The 22540-nt window shown below is 34.6% G+C and overlaps 2 protein-coding genes across 2 annotated transcripts; both read left to right on the top strand.

Annotated features, from left to right (window-relative positions):
* Positions 1–2653: 2653 nt before the first annotated feature.
* On the top strand, positions 2654–12796 carry LOC145592031 (beta-adaptin-like protein C). Its single transcript, XM_081648498.1, has 15 exons — positions 2654–2907; positions 4677–4874; positions 6195–6308; positions 6431–6681; positions 7445–7580; positions 7685–7864; positions 7990–8082; positions 8163–8374; positions 8461–8524; positions 8645–8824; positions 9561–9653; positions 10196–10581; positions 11104–11293; positions 11368–11571; positions 12149–12796. Exons 1-15 carry the CDS (start codon positions 2821–2823, stop codon positions 12446–12448), a joined length of 2688 nt encoding a protein of 895 aa, XP_081504624.1. The 5' UTR covers positions 2654–2820; the 3' UTR covers positions 12449–12796.
* A 2767-nt stretch (positions 12797–15563) lies between these two features.
* On the top strand, positions 15564–20963 carry LOC145605709 (uncharacterized). Its single transcript, XM_081661785.1, has 14 exons — positions 15564–15816; positions 17064–17122; positions 17261–17369; positions 17504–17610; positions 17727–17795; positions 17868–18440; positions 18738–19222; positions 19341–19405; positions 19505–19584; positions 19704–19808; positions 19907–20046; positions 20154–20261; positions 20474–20626; positions 20731–20963. Exons 1-14 carry the CDS (start codon positions 15564–15566, stop codon positions 20870–20872), a joined length of 2448 nt encoding a protein of 815 aa, XP_081517911.1. The 3' UTR covers positions 20873–20963.
* Positions 20964–22540: the final 1577 nt, after the last annotated feature.

Genomic DNA, 22540 nt, shown 5'->3' with positions numbered 1-22540 from the left:
TTGTGATGGACAATGAATTCGTTGCTAAAATCTTAGTTGCCCAGGTTGCTAAAATGGTCACGGTTCGTGCATTCTTAGCTGTTGCTGCGAAGAAGAATTGGGAACTCCATCAAATGGACGTTCATAATGCCTTTCTCCATGGTGATCTTGATGAGGAAGTCTATATGAAACCACCCCCGGGCTTCCATACTTCTAGTTCTGATTCGGTCTTTCGCCTTCAAAAGTCTCTGTATGGCCTCCGACAAGCACCTCGATGTTGGTTTTCTAAGTTGGCCACCTCTCTGAAAAGGTACGGTTTTCTGCAATCGTACTCTGACTACTCTCTATTCACTCTGCAAACTGGATCGATACAACTCAGTGTTTTGGTGTATGTTGATGACTTAATCATTACTGGTAATGATTCTTCTACTATTTCACAATTCAAATCATATTTGAGTGACTGTTTTCATATGAAAGATTTGGGTATGTTGAAGTATTTTCTTGGTATTGAGGTTGCACGTAGTCCGGAGGGCATATTTTTGTGTCAACGGAAATATACTCTTGATATTATCGCAGAGTCTGGTTTACTAGGGGCACGTCCGGCAGGTACCCCTATTGAGCAGAATCATACTCTGGCAACATCATAGTCATCTTTCTTTTATGATCCAGAGCAGTATCGGCGGCTTGTGGGTCGTCTGATTTATTTGTCTTTTACTAGACCAGATTTAATTTGGCATACGCTGTGCATATTTTGTCTCAATTTATACAACAACCGCGACAGGACCATTGGGAAATGGCGCTTCGTACAGTCAGGTACTTGAAGGGATGTCCTAGTCAGGGAATTCTTTTGAGTTCCGATTGTGATTTACATATTACAGGTTGGTGTGATTCAGATTGGGCGGGTTGTCCCTTGTCGCGCCGTTCTATCGCTGCTGGTTGGTGTTTCTTGGTGCTTCTCCCATATCCTAGAAGACTAAGAAACAGGACACTGTGGCCAAGTCTTCTTCAGAGGCCGAATTCCGCTCAATGTCTAAGACTACTGATGAGTTGAAATGGTTGAAGGCCCTTCTTCTGAGTTTGGGTGTCTCGCATCCCCGTGCTATGAGTTTGTTTTGTGATAATCAATCTGCTTTGTATATTGCGAAGAATCTGGTTTTTCATGAGCGTACCAAGCACATTGAGGTGGATTGTTATTATCTTCGCGATGCAATTAGTCCGTCTTATGTGAAGACAACGGACCAATTAGCGGATATATTCACCAAGGGTTTGAGTAAAAGTCAATTCATGTATTTACTTGGCAAGTTGGGCATTTGTGATTTGCATGCTCCAACTTGAGGGGGGGGGGTGTTAGACCTTGTATTGTATTTAGCTAATGGGCCGATGTTAAGCCCTATTCTCTTCTCCTAGGTTGTATATATATCTTGTGAATATCGTAATACAACACACAGAAAACATTTACACTAAACTTGTTCTCTAAAGTTTGACACCTCTCCCAAGTATCGTTTAGGATCCAGGGTGCAACAAGGATTTACCCTTGCTAGGGCATGTATGCCAAATATGTAAAACTTGTTCTCCCTCCTTTTCCAATTAATGTTCTTTGTTCTTTTGGTCACAATTATTAGAGAAAATGTGATGGGATTTGGTTTATTATGTGGTGAGAAAATATGGTTTTATTGAGTAAATTTAACTAAAAAGAAATTAGTGGTTGGTTTAATTTTGGCTACTTGAAGCCAAGTGGGGATATAACAAACAATAAGATCTTCAACTCCTCATGGGCTACACGATTGTGAGCAAAATGATTATCAAAATCAATAGGTTTGCTACGATCTTGCTGAATTGTACTACTTGCAAGATAAAGTAGAAGAGAAAGCTTATGCCGTACAACTAAACCTAGCCTTGTTAATAATTAAGGATAAGATTATCTCCTCAAAAATGACACATTTAGGAAATAGAAAGACAATTATCACCCAAAATCAACGATCCGAATATGAAATGATGAAGGAGACACATTTAGAATTTTTCATAAGATCAACGATCCGAATCAACAATTTGAATCCTTCTCCTCCAATTACAATATTTTATAAGATATATGTGACCACAAATTGAATTTATATGGAGTAATAAAACATCATGTTTAATTGTTTAAGAATCCAAATATGAAAATATTAAGTGAGTTCAACTTATTTGAGTTGATACTTATCTCATACAGTAAATGATTAATTAGAAGTACCAATTGGTTGTTGGTGTAGTGGTGATTGAGATTACACTCGGTAAGAAGGATCCGTGTTCGATCCCCCGCAACAACAATTGGGAAGGGACTGAAACCTAACCACCCAAAACGGATCCCCGAATTCGGATTATCCCAAAGTGTGAAAAAATGATTAATTAGAAGTGCAAGTGTACGAATCATAACAAACTAAACGGTTAGGTCGGTTACGGAATGAATCCTTATATACTCGTAATAAGGATTGCAGATAACTGATATACCCTATACGATTTTGTTTTTTTTTGACGAAATCTTATAACGAGTTTAACATTACTAAAATTTTTGTAATATGTTAGAAATTGAAGAATATTGAATTAGACCTACACAAAAATTGGTTCCAATCTTAATTAAGAACCACAATTCTATTATACACTTGAATATACACCCAAATATGAACAAACATTTCCAATTGCCAGTCAGCAACCTCCTCAAAACATCCAAGCCCAACCATCGAAAAAGCCAGTTAACTCATTAGTCTTCTTCTCTTACATCCGCCATTGTTGATTCTCTCTCCTCCATTGACGCCATTTTCAAATCACCTCCTAAACCTTGGAGAACGAATCACAGCGAGAACGATGAGCGGTCACGATTCCAAGTACTTCTCTACTACGAAGAAGGGTGAAATCCCTGAACTCAAAGAAGAGCTCAATTCTCAGTATAAGGTTCTCTTTTTGCCACATCTATTCATTCAATTCGTTTTCTTACTAGTCATTTTCTACGCTTAATTTCTCGAATTTCGAAGTTTTCGTTGCTAATCGGTGGAAATGTAAGCAGATCTGTTCGTTTTTTGTTCGAAATCCGTGCTTGTTTTATCGATTTTTGTGTGATTGTTGAAGAATTCGTGTAATTTTGGATTTGTTGTTGTTGATTTTATACGGATCAGACCTAGGGTTAGCTGTAGATTAGTGACAACGTAACTGCAGCTTCAATTTTTGATTTATCGAATTACATCGGTTTATTATTTCTTTAGTTATAAAATTGGTGGAATTCGATTATGATTGGATGTATGATGAGCTGCACTTATGAAATTGAATAGTTTTGATGAATTTCGTGCTGGTGTTGCATCTGAATTCAGGTAGGATTTGCATAGATAAGCTATGTATTGAAAATGAGGAAATGTATGAGTCCATTAGATGGAGCTATGTCATATGGAGGATTTTCGACTTTACGTTGTGCAATTGGAATGTTTACGATAATACGAGAGGTTGCCGGGGTGGTTTTAGAGATTGAGAAAGTGGTTTTTGCTGATCTCAGCCCTTTGGACATTTATGGGAAAACATTTCGAAATAGTTTGATATTATGATATTACAAGCATAGTGCCTTAGAAATTTTACAGATGGATTGATAGTTGGCTGAATTTAGAGTAGTTCCTACTGTTGTAGAGAATAATAACCAGTATATAGAGATTTAGTCTTCTAATTTCTTTAGTTTTTACAGTAATGTAAATGCAAATATGCAATCTTCATCCATTTCATGCCCGGCTTATTATTAGCACAGTCATGCATCTTAGTTTCTTTTCCAAGTATGGAGACCATAACTGTTGAATTGATGATAGATCTCTTGTACTGTGTACACTATTGAGTATTGTTTGGCTGAAAAATTGGGAATGATTTATCCGCAAACTAGAACTGGACAGGTTAGGTCATAGAAGTGATGAAGGATATGAGTTTAGAACTGCATGGATTCTAGACTAATAATTCCCAAGGTTTATTTCTAGGTTGCTACATTTTGTATGATGCTATTGATTTTAAAATATTGGTTTAGACTTGGAGTTTCATTCTTTGCACTTTTGCAGTATATGTGTTTCCTTCATCCAAATCAATTCCAACTTTTTTCCAGACCTTAATATTAGGGAACTGGCACGATGTCACCCAAACAGAGGAAGTGTGAGGCAGCGCAAGTCTGCTTCCTCATGTTCCCAAGGGAATGTCTCAATTTGATCTTTATGCCCTTATAATCACCTTCAGCCAACATAATGTTTTTCCCAAAGAAGTTATTCAGCTTATGTATAGTTGTGTATCCAATCCTCCTTCCACCATCTAATTTATAAAGGGGGAACTAGGGAAATGCGATCATACTACAGTATATTCAGCCAGAGGGGGATATTGTTAATATGTTTACTAAGCTTCTGATCAAGGAGCCTATCCCCGCTTAATAGGAGAAAGAAGGCATTTAAGGGTGATGAGTTGGAGAGATTTTTTTGAATAAATTTGCAATTTTTATACCTTATTACCTCAGAGTTGCAGCATATCAGGTGTGGCAGAGTTGCAGCTCAAGAGTCCAATACTCCTATTTGTTGTATACTTTGTGGTTTTATTTTTCATCGAATTCACAGTTTGTGCCAATTATATTTTATTTTCATACTGCGTTTTCATGTGGCTGTCATTTTTGTATATTAGCTTTTCACCTGCCTGTTATCATCTCTGTTTAGGATAAGAGGAAGGATGCTGTGAAAAAGGTTATAGCTGCAATGACTGTAGGCAAAGATGTGTCATCATTGTTCACTGATGTTGTGAACTGCATGCAAACAGAAAATTTGGAGTTGAAGAAACTAGTATACTTGTATCTCATTAATTATGCTAAAAGCCAACCGGATCTGGCAATTCTTGCAGTCAACACATTTGTCAAGGTAAGGTGCAACCTCACCATTGTATGCCCTTGATACATAATTTTTCCTGGCTTCATTGTTAGATCTTGGCTGTTGAATTTTATGTTACATTATCCATCATATTACTTTTAGCTCAACCTGTTTGGCTGTCTCAGAGTTGTCGGTTGATGAGGAGCTAATGGATGTTTATGTGGTAACTAATAGACAAATACTTGTAAAGAAAATTTAGAAGAGTCAAAATAAAGTGAACATGCGTGTCTATGTGTTGCTAGCATCGCATGATACCTCTACACTATCTTTATTATCCTATATCTCTTGAAGAAGCAATATCTTTATTACTCAAATTACTAGACTGAATAGCCCATATCTCTTGAAGAAGCAATATCTTTATTATCTTAAGTTATGACTGCTCTCAATCTGTCTAAAAAATTGTCCACTTTGAAATTGTGCTCACACCAAGTGGGAATTTTTTGCAGAATATGTAGTTTAAAGTTTTAAACTTTGCCACACAGCAACGCTCTTATACCTATTTGGTTCATAATTGAAACTCCACTTTGTAACCATGCCAAGCTTGAAATTTCTAATGATATAGCTGATTTCTGACTGATGAAGGATGGAAATAGTTGCACATCTAGGTTATCAAATAGTTCTGGATGTTGATTAAACTTTTGGAAGATTTGTAAACAAGGTTGTGGTTGGAAGTAAGTAAGTTTAAGTCACTGCTCAAGCAATAAAGCACACTTCCAAGCTCACCTTTTGCAATATCTGTTTTTTTAGATGATCTACCCTTTCCCATTGGGCTTATTTTTCCTTGCTTTCATCTTAACACGTGGCGGAGCTAGGATTTCAGGCTAGAGGGTTCTTCTTCTTCCTTCTTTTTTTTTTTTTTTTTTTTTTTTTTTTTTTAAATAAAAATAAATGAGGGCCAGATGTTAATCAAGTACCAACTTTTTAATATAAAATTTTGTTTTAGTCTAAAGATTTCTGAAATTCTATCATGCTAGTCTAATAAATATGTATGAAACTCCAGTAGTCCAGTGCAAAAGAAAAATAATAAAAAGTCATAACCTAGACATACTTATGAGTTATGGTTTTGAAATAATTGGGATTATCAATTTAGATATAGATTGTAGACAACTCAATAGACCACCAGTGGGTCTGTGCAGCAATTTATTTCCAGTACTAAAGCTTTGAAGAGGAGATTTAATTTCTGATTATATTGGGATTATCAATTTTTTTTATGAATTGTATTACCAGTTTTCCTCTTTAATAATGCTGTGTGTTTCATTAACCATAATTCTTTGCTGCTCTAGCTAATAATGTACTGTTGTATCTCTGCAGGATTCACAGGATCCAAATCCTTTGATTCGGGCATTAGCAGTGAGAACAATGGGCTGCATTCGTGTTGATAAAATTACCGAGTATTTGTGTGATCCTCTTCAGAGGTGCCTCAAGGTTGTCATATTGATTATAATATCTTTCAAAAATTTCATTGTTGGACATATGTGCAATGGATAACATCTATCTTTGAGCAATGCAGGTCTAATTTGCTTGTTCTGTCTTTTGCTTCTTAACAGGACGATGATCCATATGTTCGCAAGACAGCTGCTATATGTGTGGCTAAGCTTTTCGATATAAATGCTGAGCTTGTTGAGGATAGGGGATTTTTGGATTCACTGAAAGACTTGATATCTGACAATAACCCGATGGTAGTTGCCAATGCTGTGGCAGCTCTTGCTGAGATTCAAGAGAACAGCGCAAGACCCATCTTTGAAATCACAAGTGTCACACTTCAGAAGCTTCTTACTGCCCTTAATGAGTGCACAGAGTAAGTTGTGATCTCCTGAATTTATTGTTTTCTGTGTAAATGTGCTGTTAAGATATCATTCTTGTCTCAGTTGTGATGTGGACGTTGTCTTGTTTTCTATTGGATGTTTAAGTTTGGAGTTACTTAACTTTGAACGACACGCATATTTTGCAAGTTTTGTGTATTTTTCAGTAAGCATACAAGTGATAGATTAGCCATATGAATTATTGCTTTCCATCCAAGAATAACTTTTCAGCACTTCTATTTTTTTCTTGATCAATTTTGTTGTATGACAATGGAAGTACCCTGGACTTGATAGTAACTAATTGTGTACCATTCCTTTCTAATATAATGAATTTTACTCATTTGACTAGTCTGTCACAATTTTCTGAGATGGAGAGTGTTTCGATGTTTTTAGAGTGAAGGCTTAACCTGGTTATATATGGTTCTTTGCGCCCTTTCCATGCACTAACTGCTGTCTCATCTTCCTTAGAGATAATGGCACTCATATGCGTTTTCCTTATACAAACAAATGCATAAAATTTATACGGGTGGTTTAAGAACAATTGCTAATTTTTTTTTTTATCTTGGTTAATGTGCAACTTCAGTTTGGCTGCACAGCTCAATTTCTAACTCTTTTTTTTTTTTTTTTTTTTTTTTTTTGGGGGGGGGGGGGGGGGGTGGGGGGTGGGGGGGAGGCTCAGACACGTTTATCCAGCTGTTAGGACCTTGTCACTCACTACTGCTGATGTTTTTATCTAACAATAATTTTCACTGTTTTCAGGTGGGGTCAAGTTTTTATATTGGATGCTCTGTCAAGGTATAAAGCAGCCGATGCCCGAGAAGCTGAAAACATTGTAGAGAGAGTCACTCCGCGTCTACAACATGCAAATTGCGCTGTTGTGCTTTCAGCTGTGAAGGTAAGCTTTTCCTTTGCCCTTTTTCTGACTGTTAAATGATCATTGTTAGATGTCTGTGCTGCAGCCTGCATCCTTTGATTTTTTTTTTTGGTGGATTTATGCAGATGATTCTTCAGCAAATGGAACTCATTACTAGTACTGACATTGTTCGAAATCTTTGTAAGAAAATGGCCCCTCCACTTGTAACCCTTCTTTCTGCAGAACCTGAGATACAGTATGTTGCCCTAAGAAATATCAATCTGATTGTGCAAAAGAGGCCAACTATTCTGGCCCATGAAATTAAGGTATTGTAGTTTTTATAGAGCCTGCATTTCTAGCTGTGAACACCTCTTTTTGTAAAATTAAGTACACTCTAGCCATTTTACATTCCATAGCTGTTGATGACCATACATGCCTTTTTTGTTGTAAGGTGTTTTTCTGCAAGTACAATGACCCCATATATGTCAAAATGGAGAAGTTGGAAATTATGATCAAGCTTGCTTCGGACAGAAATATTGATCAGGTGAATGATCAATTATCTGTTGCTACTTAAAGATTCTGGAATTCATTGGTTCTGCGCTTATCTGATGATCGTGTTTCTAGGTCTTACTGGAGTTCAAAGAGTATGCCACGGAAGTAGATGTAGATTTTGTTAGAAAGGCTGTTCGTGCAATTGGTCGGTGTGCCATCAAGTTGGAGAGAGCTGCTGAACGCTGCATCAGTGTCTTGCTAGAGCTTATCAAGATTAAAGTAAACTATGTAGTTCAGGAGGCAATTATAGTCATTAAAGATATATTTAGAAGATACCCTAACACGTAAGTTGGTTAATTATGCTATGATATGGCCTTTTTTTTTTTTTGGTGTTGATATGTCTTCCTAAATTTTGCCATGATTTTTCCAGCTATGAATCTATCATTGCGACTCTTTGTGAGAGCTTAGACACTCTGGATGAACCAGAAGCCAAGGTAAAGATCTATGACATTCAGTTGTTTCTCTTTTCTATTCTTTTCTTCTTCTCTTTTTTAATTAATTAATTAATTTTTATTTTTAAATTGAGGCTTATTTATCCACATATATTATCTCAGGCTTCTATGATTTGGATCATTGGTGAATATGCGGAAAGAATTGACAATGCAGATGAGTTACTTGAGAGCTTCTTGGAAAGTTTTCCTGAAGAGCCACCACAAGTGCAGTTGCAATTGCTGACAGCTACTGTCAAGCTTTTTCTAAAGAAGCCAACAGAAGGGCCACAGCAGATGATTCAGGTATCTGCCATTTTAAGGCCAAATATATTCATTGCTGATCTGATATTGCATGTTTGGTGCTATATTAGAAAATAACTGATTAAATCCTTTTATATAATAAGTAATAAGAGGCAAACGGAAACTTATACTTTGGTTTATTGTAACCCAATGCTAAATATTGCCGTGCTAATTGAGTGGTGAGGTAACTGTTATTGAAGCTGGAAAGTGATGTGTTTGTGTCTTAAACTACTAATGGTAATCAATATTCGAAAAAGAAATAAGAGTGAGGATTAAATGCTTAGAGTTATTGAGATTGGGCTTTGGAAATTGATAGCCAATTAAAAACAGTACTTTTCTTACACAAGGATTCGATGGGGTTTGATAAGAATCTAATAAGAACTGTATAGTAACTGTGTTCTAATGGGTAGATATGTGATGAAGATTTCTGTGGCTAGAAAATAAATTTGTGGTCTTCCACAAATTTATGCATTTAGTATAGTTGAGTTGGACAAGTTATACTATCTCCATTAAATGTTATGTGCAACTTTGGGGTATTATTTGTGACATATAAAATATACCAAAGTTGCACATAACATTTAACGGATGTAGTGTTTTGAAAATTGTGGCAATTAAACCGAGGCGGTAAAAAATAAAAATAATTACTTCGTATATAAACAAACAAAAAATAAAAATAATTATATAGTCCATTTTGTTGTGTAACCTTTTTTCTGATACTGCCCTGGATGTTGTTTCACAGGCTGTTTTGAACAATGCCACCGTTGAGACTGACAATCCTGATTTGCGTGATCGTGCTTACATATATTGGCGTCTTCTTTCAACTGATCCTGAGGTTAGTATGAACTAGTTAATCTACAGTATGTTGATTTGTAAAGCATTAATAATTTGCTTTGTTATCAAAGAGATTGTGGATAATTAGTATCCCAAGCATTAATGATTCTTGGGAAATCGCTTTGGTTGCTTCAATCAATCAATCAATCAAAGCCTTAATTCCAGAAGTGGGGTTGGCTACATGAACCAAATTTGATTATTCCGTGTAATCATCGACAAAGATCCTCCTCCATCCCTTACGATCCAATGCCTCATCCTCATGCAATTTGGTTGCTTGCAATAATAAATAATTATTAAAAAAGAAACAATTATGAGCATCTTTAATGGTTCTTCTAGGCACCTGCTTGCATATAAGTTTAAAAAAATGAATTAGGTAGCTCTCCAGTGGAGGATAGAAATCAAATACTTTTATCCTCCAACTGTGAGCTACCTGCTTGATATTTTCGCGTATCTGCAACCAGATACCTTATGAAAACTATTGGAGATGCTTAATTGTCTTTCATATCACTTACACAGCTGCATTGATCTATTTTCTTGTTGCAGGCAGCTAAAGATGTTGTGTTAGCAGAAAAGCCTGTGATCACTGATGATTCAAACCAGCTTGATTCTTCTCTCCTTGATGAACTTCTTGCAAATATTGCAACTCTGTCATCTGTGTATCACAAGCCACCAGAATCATTTGTAACTCGTCTCAAAACAGTAGCACAGAGAACTGAGGAAGAGGATTACCCTGAGGGAAGTGAAACTGGATATCCTGAATCTCCTGCACATCCTGCTGATGGAGCTACATCACCTACATCAAGCTCAGGATCCAGGCAGCCAGCAGCTGCTCCACCAGTTGCAGCTCCTGTTCCTGATTTACTTGGTGATCTGATAGGCCTGGACAATTCGAATTCTCTTGTCCCAGTCGACCAGCCTGTACCAGCTGGGTGAGTGTGATGTGCCTTCAGCTTGAAAATTTTCTCATCATGAAAGTTTCAAACATAAAGTTTTTGGTGACCTTTTTATATTTTTAAAGAATTCCAAAAGGGGAGGGCTATTCATTCACAACTTGCTAGTAAGAGTGCATCAAATGATGGCACAAAACTAGGAAAACTATCGAACCAACTACGACTACGTACTTCCCACATTTTGAGATGAGTCCTTTTCTCTGTCTGTACTTGGAGTTCCAGTTTTCTTTCATACCAGGCTCTTCAGCATGGTACCCTTTCGCCAGTCAACTCATGGATAACCTTATTAGATTATCCACCCCTCTGGTCAAAAGACCAAGAAACACACATAATATTATCTAGGATTGAATGTAAAATACTAAGGCCTTGCTCTTGAACTAAAATACCATTATTTATGCATGACCATCACCTTGGCTCGGTTCTATATATATAGTTAGAATCTTAAAGATTGCTCTAATCTTGATCTGCTTTTTTTGAACACTTCCATTTCTTCCTGTGCAGACCTCCTTTGCCAGTGTTATTGCCTGCTGCCAAAGGTCAAGGTTTACAAATTAGTGCAGAACTTACAAGGAGAGATGGACAAGTATTTTACAGCATGCTATTTGAGAACAATACACAGTCGGTCCTTGATGGGTTCATGATCCAGTTCAATAAAAATACATTTGGTCTTGCAGCTGGTGGGCCTTTGCAGGTACATGTTGCTAGCTGGGAAGTCTTTCCTGGAGAATTTATCTTGTATGTTTTTTACGACTTTTTTTTTGCCAGGTTCCACCGTTGCAACCAGGGACATCGGAGAGGACTCTTCTTCCCATGGTTCTATTTCAAAATGTTGCTCCGGGGGTTCCAAACACTCTACTCCAGGTGGCAGTAAAGAACAACCAGCAACCAGTTTGGTACTTCAGTGATAAGATTTCATTGCATGTTCTCTTCACTGAAGATGGCAGAATGGAACGTGGAACCTTTTTGGAGGTAATTTATCTAATTCTTTTTTAATCAAGCAAACTGCCTACTATTTTATTCTCATGCTGTTTCGTATCGATGTCTGTATATCCCTGTTTATATTATGACAATGCTACTGAAACTCTGATGTTTGCTAATGGAAGTAATTGTCTCTGTGGCATGCCTATCTAACTACGTAGTACTTAACATAAACAAGAAAAGCGATTTCATCAATTGGACCCTTGACCAGTGAATGTGTAAAATTCAAAGTCAAATTATGAACTGCCTAAGCTTGTTTTCAAATGAAAAAAGAAATTTCACTGTGCCTAAAGCATCAATGGCTCATACACTAGTTCTTTCTGAAGAACACACAGTTTATTAATTCATAATTTTAATTTTACATAACTGATTATAGAGCAACCAAGATATTACAGATTTAGTTTCCCATTCAATTTCTGAAAACAGCAGTTTAAATATCCTTATATACTGCTCTGTAATTTGTTAGTGATTGTATTTTTACTTGTGCTTACACACTATTATTTGTAGTGAAGTGAGGCTATCTAGTAGTTGATGACTTGTTATTTACTGACATTTTCTTACATGACAGACATGGAAATCTCTTCCTGATTCAAATGAGGTTTTGAGAGAATTCCCAGGCCTTGTAATAAACAGCATGGACTCAACTCTTGACAAATTGGCTTCCTCAAACATGTTCTTCATAGCAAAGAGGAAAAATGCAAACCAGGAGGTGCTGTATCTCTCAGCCAAGATTCCTAGAGGAATTCCATTTTTGATCGAATTGACTGCAGCAGCCGGAATCCCTGGAGTCAAATGTGCAGTCAAGACACCAAGCCCTGAAATGGCACCTCTGTTCTTTGAAGCACTTGAGCATTTTCTCCAAAGTTAATGATACTTTCATCCTCGTTACCCCATCGACGAATCTGTATACTTGTAAGCACTATTGCTAGGTTTTGGGGGGCTTGTCATCTTTTTCCTCCTGTATGTCATTGTGTTCATGCTGGTTTCTGGTTAGTTAAAATCTTGTTTTCCGGCCAATTTTTGAGGTTTGTAAGGCGAGCTATAAATTTCACTGTTATTATTATTTTTTTTTTTCATTTTATCAAAGGGTGTAATTTAATTGGTCAAGAACTTTAGTTTCTGATTAAAATTTCTTAACCTCAAATTGATTATCTTTGAGCTGTATTGATTATTCGGTTGCCATTATATAGTGTCTGGAGTATTCCTTGTTATGAAATTACGTATCCCTTCGCAAGAACGGTAGAATACTTTTGCTTCAGAGTTACAGCATTACTTTGCAAACAGGAGCAATGTCATGATTCCAGTACTATATTGTTGGTCATTGTAGAATACTCTGTATAAATTTTATAGGCCGCATATGCATTCATTAATTTGAAAAGGAGTATTTGAAGCCATTGAAGGTGAATTTTCAAATCTAGCTGAAATTTGACTAAAAAGTCATGGAAAGTTGGAACAATGGTAGCCTAATTCTAGTACCAGATTTCCAACCACACTTTGTTTTTGAATTTTGTGACTGTTCGACTGTTCGTGACCTTTAGATTATTTGGTAATTTGCCTATTTACTTTGGTTGGTAATAGAACCAACGTTACCAGCCTACATAGGTCAACAACTTTATACAACACATGTTACTAGTGCGCTCGAATTACATCAATCAATAACTATATACTAAAGGCGAATAAAAAATGACACGTGGCAAAATCTGGTTTAATAATTTCCCTCTACTTTTTTTTTTCTTTTTTTTTTTGTCAAATTATCTTAGGCAATTTTAATACACTATAATATTTTCTTTCCTACTTAAACGCAATCTTTCCGTCCCAAATTCAATAAAACATTTGTGTAACAACTTATAGAAAATTTAAGCAAAATAATATTATTTAAAAAGATATGCATAATTTTTAATATTATTAGCAGAATATCGAATTTTTTCATACTTATTATAAAATTAATCATCAATAACTATATACTAAAGGCGAATAAAAAATGACACGTGGCAAAATCTGGTTTAATAATTTCCCTCTACTTTTTTTTTTCTTTTTTTTTGTCAAATTATCTTAGGCAATTTTAATACACTATAATATTTTCTTTCCTACTTAAACGCAATCTTTCCGTCCCAAATTTCAATAAAACATTTGTGTAACAACTTATAGAAAATTTAAGCAAAATAATATTATTTAAAAAGATATGCATAATTTTTAATATTATTAGCAGAATATCGAATTTTTTCATACTTATTATAAAATTAATCAATAACTATATACTAAAGGTGAATAAAAAATGACACATGGCAAAATCTGGTTTAATAATTTCCCTTTACTTTTTTTTTTTTTTTTTTTTTTTTTTTTTTTTTGGTCAAATTATCTTAGGCAATTTTAATACACTATAATATTTTCTTTCCTACTTAAACGCAATCTTTCCGTCCCAAATTCAATAAAACATTTTTGTAACAACTTATAGAAAATTTAAGCAAAATAACATTATTTAAAAAGACATGCATAATTTTTAATATTATTAGCAGAATATCGAATTTTTTCATACTTATTATAAAATAAAATTATAAAAAAGTTGTTGAAATAAAAATATTTATAAATTTTGGTAAATCCGTGCATTGCACGGGGCCATAAGCTAGTTAGATTTAAAGAAGTGTTGCAAATTTGCAATTAATCAGATTCAGAGGAAAAAAAAAATCCTTACACTTTTGTTAAATTTAGGTTAACTTTTACGCTTTTTACTTTTGTTTGTAAAAAAATAAATAAATAAATAACTTTTGACCATTTTATGGCGGATGTACAATATTTTATTATACATCCGATTTTTTATTTTTTTTTTAAAATGTTTGTGTTAAAATTGAAACAGATGGATTAGATTTAAGTCAAATTTACCTTCTATGATTTTTTTTTCACCTTCTGTGCTCTATTAGAATTTGTTATATACACCTAGGTGTACTGTACATCCGAGATTATTTGCTTATTTAATCAACAAATAAGTAAATAATATTTTTACTCATTTGTTGATTGAATGAGCAAATAAATGGGTGTACGATACACTTGGGTGTCATATTAGGCCCTTGTGCTCTACTTCTTACTCCATATTACTGTTTTGTTTTTTTTTTTCTTCTTATTTTTTTGGTATTTTCTAAGCCACTTATTATCCCCAACCTTGTTTGCCAAAAATTGGCCTTGCTTGTTCCCAAGTAGAGTTGCAACTATCCTGTTTGTAATCCCCAAACAAGAATAAACTTGGAGGGTTAATTAGAAACGGGAAAAGGGTCTTTTTAATTTAATCTCTACAATCCACCAATAAAAAACAAAAATAATTTAACAATCATACTGAAAACGAAATTAAGTTTTACTTGCAATCTAGAATGAACTTTTATGTAAACACGCCTTCATATGGGAATGAGTGTTAAAAACCAATTTGTAAATGAAACTATAAGCGGAATATATGGGATTGATACTATGTCAAAAAAATCTACTTTCATGATATTTATGATAAGTTGGCGTACATGTTCTAGTTGTAATTGTAATTTAAATTTTAGTTATTCTAATTCAATAATAAATTGGTCGAGTGGAATCATGTATACGTACTAAGGCTCTATTCACTTCAGCTTAATATCAGTTCAGTTCAATTCAGTTCAACTCCAATCAATTCAGTTCAACTCGAATCAGCTCCTAATTTCATTCTCTCATAAAATATTCATTTTAGCTCTACTCATTTTAGTTCAATTCAGGTCCAATCAGTAAATGTGAACAGACCCTAAATTAGAACATGTGCACAAAGTGCATTGCGATTGGTCAAAAGCCAATTAAGGAAGTAAATCATGGTTAGCCAAGCCACAAAGGCATTAAAGGTTACAAAGGCCACAAAAAAGTGTGTCTTCCCATTTAAGGTAATAAATCATGCACAAAATAAAATCCTTAGTTGTCCTACTTTCTTAAGTAGAATATATATTTCCCATTAAATTTCCTCCAATTTCTCTCAAATCATGGTCTCCTCAATAAAACATTTCTACATACACAAAAACTTCAGCCTTTCCTCTTCCTCCTTGCTTAAGCATATGATTAGCAACCGAGTAGGCGAGTATCGCTCATGGCGGTCTTTTACCGTGTTGTGTGTAACTTTCCTAGCAGTAAGTTGTTATGTTACTGCTGAAAATAACTCTAGCGATTCTTACAGTGTTTGGAGTAAGAATTACACTCCAATTATCCTCAAACCATATGAATGGTCTTACCTAAGAGGTCAGTTTTTACTTTATTATTACTTGTATCTAATGCACGGGATATAATTATTTTTGTTTTACGGAAATTTTATTTAATAGAATCATTATGGAGAAAATATACCATGTAATTAATTTTTCTTATGAGATAATAAAGTTGATTATAGTTTCGTTTTATGTGAGTTATTATGAATGATCGGTTTAATTTTTTTTAAAAAGAAAGTAGTTATGAAAATTAATATATAAACCGGTGTAAGGCTATTATTTGATGATTATATGAGTAATAATCAATAAAATGAGAATGAGAAAAAAAAAAAAAAAAAATCAGTGGGTGCTACGTGCACCTTTGTATATATTACCTCGTTCAATGTTATGTGCAACTTTTGAATATTTTATATCTCACAAATAATAGCCCAAGGTTGCACATAACATTTAACGGGGGTTGTACAAGAATTTCTAAGGGAATTGAATGGTTCACATGTAAGATTTTTTGTACGTGAGATTGTTAGGATGTGTATTGTTTTCAAAAAAATGTTATGTAACCATTTAAAATGTAGGTAAAGTCATACAACCGTTTGATTCTCTCAAAGCTCTTGTTTCAACATTCAAGCTTAGTCAATTCAATATGTATCTTCATTCATCAACACAATTATATATATCCTATGTTGATGACTTCAAGGAGAATGAGTCAATTTATTAAACAGAATTCACCAATAAAGCTCTTAGTGGAGTCCAATTATGCATAGTCCAATTCTTGAAAGTTTTTCCAACATTAGTATGTAAACTAAAAATAGTGTCTGATTTTGTAGTGTGAATGTACTAATTATGCTGTATTAGTAGCAAGTCATTTGATACTTGTGATTTGCAAACCGCTTAAATGTACTTTTGGAAGTTTTACTTTGCCTTGGAAGGCATGCTAGTGAAATTGATGATTTGATATAATAAGGAAAAAAAATAAATAAATAAAATTCAACAACAACAACAATTTCACACCCAAATTATTTATAAAGCTATTGAGACCATGCTCGTATTAATTGCACTTGATCAAGGTACAAAACTACTTTGTTCGTCTTATTTACACATCGAAAAAAAATTGTTAAGAGTCGATGAATTGATAAGTTCAACTGGGTGAATAGAACGCACCATAACAAGTACTTTGTATTAATCTAACACGTCCAAAAATAATTTTTTTTTTTTTTTTTTGCCACATTCAAGACTATCAAATTTGAATGTAAATGTTTCTTACTTCTAAGTTTTGTCATTTCATAGTTGAGCTGCCACCGAGGTTCTCTGCCCTGACCATTGCCTTGAACACAAATATTGAACTAGTAAGCTTAATTCATACTAGTACATGTTAAATAGTGTTCATTCTAAGATTTCCAACACACTTATGATTTCAAATTTGATAGTTGCCTCAATTATGTTACATTATGCATTAAGCTAAGAATTCTGTTTATTAATAACAGGATTCAAAATCCATAAGCAAAACGGGTGCATATCGACTTCCTACAATGTGTTTTCGACAAGGAGGTCCTCCTCTTCCAGATTTCTCAAAGGCTACTCTAAAAGACTTTGGTACATAATATCTTGTTTTGGATTCAAGTTTACAAAGACTCAGTAGATTTCTATGCTAGGAGATATAGATACCCTTTTTCTTCTTTTAATTAGCTGAAACTTTTGATGTGTACATATATTGTTTCTTGTTGCAGTGCTAGATGATGTTTATGATCAATCAAGTAAGAAGCTTTGCGCTTTAAGTATTGATGAATGCTTTGTTATGCAAGACATTATGTGGCTTACACTGTCAAATGAGCAGGTATTATGAACTAGGAAGGTTGTCTAATTTGCTTTCATAATATGACATTGTACAAAAGTTTTAACTTTTCTTAGGTGACCTTACTTATATGAAAGATTTGTTCTTAACTGATGCAGATTGCAGAAGGTGTTCTGTTCATAGGTCTTTTCAATGGTATTGGACCAGCTCGAACTCAGTCTAAAATGGTATGCCTTTCCACTAAAATGTTCAAAGAGTTACAGTTTTGATTTTTAGTAGATGACTTTGAGAATCAACAGATCAACAGAGGTAGATCTTACACATTCAGCGCCTTTTTAAGTGTTGAAGCATGTAATAGAACTATTTTCTGGGGACAATTCTGTGACAAGAAACTTCACCGGCTTCAATGTGTTCCAGTGAATAACCATGATGATAATACACAAAGTAATCAAGTCATTGGAGGGAGTGATATTGCTTGCAGAAACCATCTCCGTTCTTGTCATATGCCTGATATGAGTCCAAAGCTCTTCTTTCTGAATGTCGAAAACATTTCAGTGGAGTTGAGATTCTCAGCTTATGATATCAGATTGGGAAGTCAATCTATTAGCATTAATGACACAGGACATGTTGCGATGTCTTTGATCGTTTATGCAAGAAATGGTGCAGTTCCAACCAGTAATTTGTTTGATTACATTACTGATCTAAGCAGGAATGAACTCGTAATTGAAACACCAAAGCTCGGTACTTGGTACTTCTACATCGTGCCTGATGTTACACATACTGCAAATGTTAGTAACAAAAGTCTTCATAAAACACCAGTAAAACAGCTCTGCTATTCCTTGAGATGGAAAATCCTGAAATATCCTTTACAGGTCAGTCTTTCCAAACAACATGCTTGTGTTCTCAGTTACATTTCCTTTTCATTGACCTTAGCTTAATAAAATTGCCAAGACTGTTGTTTTTTACTTGACAATAATACTGTAAGAATCAGTTTTAGCAGAAACAATGTTAATTGGTAAACAATTAAACACAGTTTTATTCAGTAATACATCAAGTTGAAACAAATTAAAGCCTCATTTTGATAGTTTAAAATATCTAAAATCCAAGTGAAGCGAAAAGGGCCTTTTTATAGAACTAATACTTGTTATCTTTGACATGTAAATTTTCAGGAAAACCCCATTATTGATGTGGATGGCACTAAGCTATCGTCGATTAGTTTTCCTCAAAGGATATCATTACAAGAAGATAACAAGGACTATCCATGGACATACTTTTTTATGGAAGTTCCATCTAATGCTTCAAGCAGAAACATTATAATCGAGATTGTGTCAAATACAAGCATAGAATATGAACTGTATGCTAGATTTGGTGGTCTGCCATCTCTTAAGGTGTATGATTATTACTATGCAAACCAATCAAGTAACAGCAATAATGGATTATCCTTGTTTAAGGCATATTTATCAAGCAATCAAAGGGTGAAATTCGATATAGTTAATGCTCAAGAAGGAAAATGGAGTTTTGGACTGATAAGGAGACCGAATTTTATGAAGAATTTGGAGTCTCAGACTGAGCTCTTCATTTCTCTCGAGTCTTGTGCTGATAGCTGTTCCGGTTATGGGACATGCAAAGATGTTGATGCTTTGAGATCTTGCAGGTCTGCTTTGTTCATTCATGTTTATGTTCTGTATACATATATATTACACAGAACTATTCTGCATTACTTTTCCATTTTCTGTTCTGATTTTCACATTTTTCCTTCACTGATTTTACAGATTCTGTAAATGTGATACTTTCCATGGTGGGTTTGATTGCAGCATAGAAATAGTACCGAGATCTGGTAGAAACCAAGCAGATATATAATTTCCCTTATAATTTGTTTTGTATTGCCTTTTATCATCTTTTCCTGTTAAGAAAATCCAACTTGAATATAATGCAGAACAGAAGCTTCAGATTTTATTTCTAGTGGTATCAAATGCAGCAGCTCTACTTCCTGCAATTTGTGCCCTCTGGATGAAAGTAAGGCCTTAAATATGTCACTGTGAAAATTGTAGACTTTCTACTTTTATAGTTTACTTATGTTACGCGCTTTAGAGCCCTTCATAAACTAATCATATCATGGGACTACTTGAATGCAGTCTTATGCAGAGTGGGTGGTTTTTCTCTCTAGTGGAGTCGCGAGTGCTATCTACCATGCTTGTGATTTACAGTGGACATGTGTTCTAGAGTATGGTACACTACAAGTAAATATTCTAACTTATACAATTATTGTATTCAAATTCATTTACTTAGGTTGTCATTGCGCTTGTGTGTCTTACATTCCACTTTCGAGTGCTTTCAGTTCATGGATTTCTGGCTCTCTTTTGTGGCTGTGATAAGCACATTCATATATATGGTTTCTGCAAGTGAAGCTATGAAGAGAGGCATTCTTTCAGTTGTTTGGATTCTCACAGCACTTATGGCGCTAAGTGATGCCACCAGGTTAGTTTTTACAATTTATTTACCATTCAGCCAAATTTATGAGATCTCACCTTCATTAGCAAACTTGAATTTCAGTTATGATGTATCAAATTTGAAATTTTTTGCAGTTCCAGAAACATTAAGTTTGTGATGATCATTGGTGTGGCGTGCCTTCTCATTGCATTGCTGGTAGAATCATCAGCCAAATTGATAGCATTCTCTACCCAATCTCAAAGGTTATTATAGAACTTCTTTAGATGATCTGTTCTTTCTATTTTCGATTCTATCAATTATCAAGAAAATTAGCTGAAACTTATACAAAATACTGCACAATTTCAGAAATATCTGCAAAATACAATATCGGATATAATTCTCTAGGCATCGCTCTGGCACATTGCAATGCACACATATATAAAGTTCTAACATATATAGTAAAATGTTTGTACAGGCCAACGATATCTAGTTCATGGCTCCTTGAAAATATGAAGAAATTGCTCAGAAGCTTTCGTTGGAGGTTTCTGATAGCGGGTTTTGCTGCATTAGCCCTGGCAGCAATAAGCTGGAATCTAGAAGACATTGAAAATTACTGGATATTTCACAGGTACAGAACATTCTTCTCCTGCAACAGAAATTACAGGCCTAATGTAACGAAAATTGTTGTAAACTTAGTTTGTTAGAACTAATATTATGCCTTGGTCTATACAGTACATGGCACGTTGCAATGTACACTGCAGCATTCTTCTTCCTTTGCTCCAAGGTCAACTTGCAAAGTGAGGGTTCGAAGCCTGATGAATACAACGATATGGCAGTCGCACCAACTACATCAACTGACCGCAATATCCCCTGACATTTGTGATGTTGCTGTCAAATTGTCATAGTACAGAAAGTCAGAATAGGTACAGAACAAAACCAAAAGATTGGTTGATCATAGTGATATACTTCTACTATGTTATTAAGATGATAGACCGCCTCCAGAAGATTGTCAGGCGCTAAGTTTTTCTGACTGATATTTGTTACTGAATTTGTGATTAACTGTAAGCAAAGAAAATGTATAGCAAAGTACAAAGAACCAAACAAATTTTCATCAAAACCATTTTAAGTTCAAATTGCTCTGTGTTTTTCCAGCCTGCTTTCTGCCCAATACAACTTAATCCTTGGTAGAACATAGCAACATACTAACTACTCAATCTCATTCATCACAAGTAGCTAAAAACACTATATGACTAGTCTCATTGCTTGAACAAAATCATAGGTGATACCGGAGATAAGTAAGTGAGTATTTTATCCCGTGTGATGCACAATAATGTACGTGATGGTTAGACGCATAGAGAAAGGTTATTAAAACTTGTATAGAGAAAATTGGATTATGATTACAAACTCTTCTTCCCTCTCTTGAATATGACGATGACTGTTTATTGTTGGAGGGGTATTAAACTCAATAAAGCCAAGGGAATCAAACACAATAAGGCTAAGGGAATCAAACATTTTTGTATGCAAAGATTTTTAAAAGTGAATGATAACATTTAACTGTGTGATTGACTGATTGTCGTTTAGAGTGCTTTTTCTTTATTTGTCAAACCACTTAAAAAAGGTTCTATTAGTGATGGTTACATCAATGCATCTATCTATAGTTTGGTGATAGTAATGTAACAAATACATTGGTAGGTTAGACTGTATAAAGTAACTAGGATGGTTGTGTAAATTCTTTGCTTTGAGAGAAAACATGATTAACCAAATGCAATACCATGTTTTTAATGTGAGATATTTAAGGTAGGGTGTCACGTGATAGAGTCTTGTGAAAGACTACACCTTTTAAAGATATACGTATTACAGAAGTATTTTATATCAAAAAAGGTCCTAGAGGCTTTAGGCCCCACCCTTTTGTATCTTCTCATGTTGATGGAAAGCCCCTTGGGATCATTGAGTTTAAGATTAAATTTTTCTTCTAGCAATGTTTTGATGTTTTCAAACTTAAAAGCTCTCTACTTGTGAAAGTATTTCCCCAATATCTTTGTTCTGACTTTGTTATTCTCATTTTTTTTTTTTTTTTTGTGTGTGTTCCACCCAATTTACCCTTTGGACTAATCCGGATTCGAGGATCAGTTCTAGGGGTTTAGGCTCCAGTCCCCTTCTAATTGTTTTTGTAAGGGATCCAACACGGGTCCTCCCTACCAAGTGTAGTCTCAATCACCACTACACCAACACTTTACTCCTAAATAGTTTATTATGTATAGATAATGTTAAAATAATACAATACATCCGGGTCAAATTGATTTATGAGAGTCTAAACGGCTTCAAATCGATAGGACGCCTTCTTTTTACAGCAAAAAAAAAGAGTAAACTAAGGACTTGTTCTAGTCTCAAATTTTTAAGATCTGATCTAGTCTGATCTGAATTTTTCTGATTTAGTCTGATTTGATTTGATTTGATTTAACAATTTGACTAAACTTTGACCGCATTATAATACTAATCTATAAAGAAAAACATTATCAAAATGGATCTTGTTAAATATGAT

This window comes from Chenopodium album, chromosome 2 (assembly GCF_948465745.1).
Source record: "Chenopodium album chromosome 2, dcCheAlbu1.1, whole genome shotgun sequence".
Lineage (NCBI taxonomy): Eukaryota > Viridiplantae > Streptophyta > Magnoliopsida > Caryophyllales > Amaranthaceae > Chenopodium > Chenopodium album.
This window is presented reverse-complemented; position numbering and strand designations above follow the sequence as displayed.

Excerpts from the sequence above, each read along its gene's own strand:
- LOC145592031 (XM_081648498.1), top strand. The coding sequence starts at position 2,821 with ATGAGCGGTCACGATTCCAAGTACTTCTCTACTACGAAGAAGGGTGAA. Across the intron at positions 7,865-7,989 it reads TTCTGGCCCATGAAATTAAG|GTGTTTTTCTGCAAGTACAA; the intron begins GTATTGTAGTTT and ends TTTTGTTGTAAG. Across the intron at positions 11,294-11,367 it reads CAGCTGGTGGGCCTTTGCAG|GTTCCACCGTTGCAACCAGG; the intron begins GTACATGTTGCT and ends TTTTTTTGCCAG.
- LOC145605709 (XM_081661785.1), top strand. The coding sequence starts at position 15,564 with ATGGTCTCCTCAATAAAACATTTCTACATACACAAAAACTTCAGCCTT. Across the intron at positions 19,585-19,703 it reads TTTGTGCCCTCTGGATGAAA|TCTTATGCAGAGTGGGTGGT; the intron begins GTAAGGCCTTAA and ends ACTTGAATGCAG. Across the intron at positions 20,047-20,153 it reads GCGCTAAGTGATGCCACCAG|TTCCAGAAACATTAAGTTTG; the intron begins GTTAGTTTTTAC and ends AATTTTTTGCAG.